At 38.1% G+C, this 2,903-nt stretch overlaps 1 protein-coding gene across 1 annotated transcript; it reads right to left on the reverse strand.

The window, feature by feature from the left end:
• Positions 1–544: 544 nt before the first annotated feature.
• Positions 545–1,668, reverse strand: Twdlbeta (Tweedlebeta). Its single transcript, XM_073990487.1, has one exon. The coding sequence runs from the start codon at positions 1,297–1,299 to the stop codon at positions 709–711; it is 591 nt and encodes a 196-aa protein (XP_073846588.1). The 5' UTR covers positions 1,300–1,668; the 3' UTR covers positions 545–708.
• Positions 1,669–2,903: the final 1,235 nt, after the last annotated feature.

Here is a 2,903-nt window from a genome sequence, read left to right on the forward strand (position 1 = left end):
TATGTACTTTCATAAAATGCCCACTAGAAATTGTTTGCATTTTCAGTGTTGCACAGTGTTATGGGTTTCTTTTTATAGTGCAAGAAATTGTTAGCACGTTCACCTTAACAAAATGTTGAGATTATCGGTGCAGAAAGTGAAATTTTTTCCGATTATAAACGGTAGTGAACGGGTTTAGCTCTTCTTCTCTTCTCTTGGGCTTCCAATTTCACAAAGATTAATGACAAACGTGCAGTGGATATCCCTCACTTCTCTTGGTATTTGAGTGGTAGAATTCAAATTTGGCTTGTTTTTTTTTTAACAAAATTACGAAGTCAATCACTATCTGCGTTTCTGTTTCAATGTCCTAGTTGGGCGCCATTTTCAAGATTTAATAATAAAAAATTAAGTTTTTTTATTTTATAATAATTTATTTAAACAAATCGTTGTTATTATCATTATCACTCCCTAGTTTATCACAAAAAATAACAAAAAAACAAAAACAATTAATAACAAGTAAAGCTTTACAAACTTAGCTAGATTGTACTAAGTAGGGAAAGACACAGTTAGGGATAAAGAAAGAATAGCGAGTAGTGGGGAGGGTAAATGAACATAATTTAAGTTAGAGGATATATGTGGGTGGGGCGGAGTAGTAGAGGTGCAGTGGTTGGGTATTGTTAAAAACTATTTACAAATAGACCACAGATAAACGCAATTGTGGAACCCCATTTAGAATTTCTCAGCTGGTGGTCCGTATTGTTCGGCAGGAACTGGTGGTGGACCATATTGTTCGGCTGGTTTGTTTTGTTGCTTGTACTTGATGAAGTAAACCTCAGGTTTGCTGGGTTCAGTGGGTTGAGGTGTGGGCAAAATGATGGGTTGTTGTTCTTCGGGTTTCTTAACCAAAACATAGACCAAAGTCTTGTGTTCATCCTGGACTGGAGGTGGGAGCACTTGACGGACTGGAGCTGGTGGGTTGGGAGCCTTGATGAAGATGATTTTGTAGTGTTTCTTGGGTACAGCAGTTTGGATAGGAGCTGGGGCGGGATAAGATTCGGGCTCCTCTGGTGGAACATGTACATAAACATTCTTAGTTACCAATGTCTCGGGAACGGGAGGTCCATAGAAAGGAGCTGGAGCACCATAGACGGGTAAAGGTTGAGCTGATGATTGGGTAGGTGGCGGGCCATACTGTTCAGCAGGTTTGGGTGGCAAGTATTCCTTTTGGGGAGCTGGGGGAGGTCCATAACGGCTTTTGGGTGGCTCTGGACGAGCGGCAACAATGGCCAAGGTACAGGCTAACACAATGAATAATTTCATTTTTTTCGATTTTTTTGTTTGGTTAATCCCGAGAATTCGTTGTTTGTTCTGCGATGGGTAGTGATGATTTGATATCTCTACCCTCTACGTACTGGGATTATATACCACAACGGAAGTTGAAAACAAATTTTTCTTTTTTGGTTATTACATATTTATTTTTATTGTTTTCAATGTTTTCAATTTCGTTTTCGTTTCGAAAACACGAGTAGCCAGCAGCAGCCGACGCCAGCCAGTGGCCTAGGCTGACCGTGTGGAATTTCAGACATTTGTGTGGAGAGTCTGTTAGTGGGATTTTGGATTTTTTTTGCATAATTTCTCAAATCACAACTTCGGTTGGCGATTGATCGATTAATCGCAATACTAACGAACGACCAGGCCAGCGAACACTACGAACGTTTTTAGCAAGCCCAGCCAAAACAAACAGCGCTCATAAGAAATGCTCGACTCGGCTACAAATAATGTTCGTACGAGTCGTGCATACTAATCGAGTAATCGATTTAACAAAACCCGCTAGCCGCTGGTCAACCGGCTAACTACCTACCGGCCAGATGATGACAAAATGCAACCATGTTTGTGAGTAAATAAAAATGACTGCATGGTGTGGTGGTGTTGCTGTCCTGTCTGTCTGAGTAATTTTTGTTGGGGCAGAGTAATGTGTGTTTTGCCAAAAATAATAACCGATGACCGGCGCACAGCACTCCATAAATGTTTGCGGTGTTACAACAAATTATGTAATAATTAAAAACCCTTCTTTTTGTTGCTGCCATTCTCGATAAAAACAATGCAAATATTGACATTTCATTGTTTGGCATGCGGTGTCAACAATTAACGGTAACCATGAATGAGCTGTGGGTAACACTTTTGGCAACCAGACTGTGAGGAATATGCTGCAACCAGTGCAAATATTTGATTTGTAGTGCAAACAGTCAACAACCTGTCCAAATGTCTGAAGTGTTACTTTTTTACACGATAGCATCTTGATGTGAAAGGATAAAAAAATCTTGAAGTGTTTTGATAGTGGGTCACACAGTAGTTGCAAAGCAAATGTTTTGGAGAAGAATTCTGTTATCTTAAAAGGAAATATATCCAAAAACGTGGGTAAGTTTATACACGAGCGTCAATCAATTTATCAACAAAGGTAAATCATTTCATTCTTATGCTTGGTTTACATTTACGAAATCCACTCGATTTCAACTGTCAATTCCATAGCTCAAACGTCAAATGAAATCGAATCGATTTCAGTTGAGTTTTCATTTGACGTATACGCAAAGGAATTGACAGTTGAAATCGAGTGGATTTCGTAAATGTAAACATAGTTTTAGATGTTGAATATATGGACCATTTCATTCACAAATCTGGATAAATTTATACAACAATTTATTCAAACGTGGATAATATTTTTATCCACAGACGTTTACAATATGATTATCCACAACCGTGGATAATTTCATTATCCACAAACGTGGATAATTTTATTATCCACAAACCTGGATTATTTTATTATGCACACACCTAGATGATTTTATTACCCACAAACGTGGATATTTTGTTTTTTATCCACAAACCTGGATAATTTTTTTTATATACAAACATTAATATTTGTA

This window comes from Musca autumnalis, unplaced genomic scaffold, assembly GCF_047663935.1.
Source record: "Musca autumnalis isolate F117 unplaced genomic scaffold, ASM4766393v1 scaffold_5, whole genome shotgun sequence".
Taxonomy (NCBI): Eukaryota; Metazoa; Arthropoda; class Insecta; order Diptera; family Muscidae; genus Musca; species Musca autumnalis.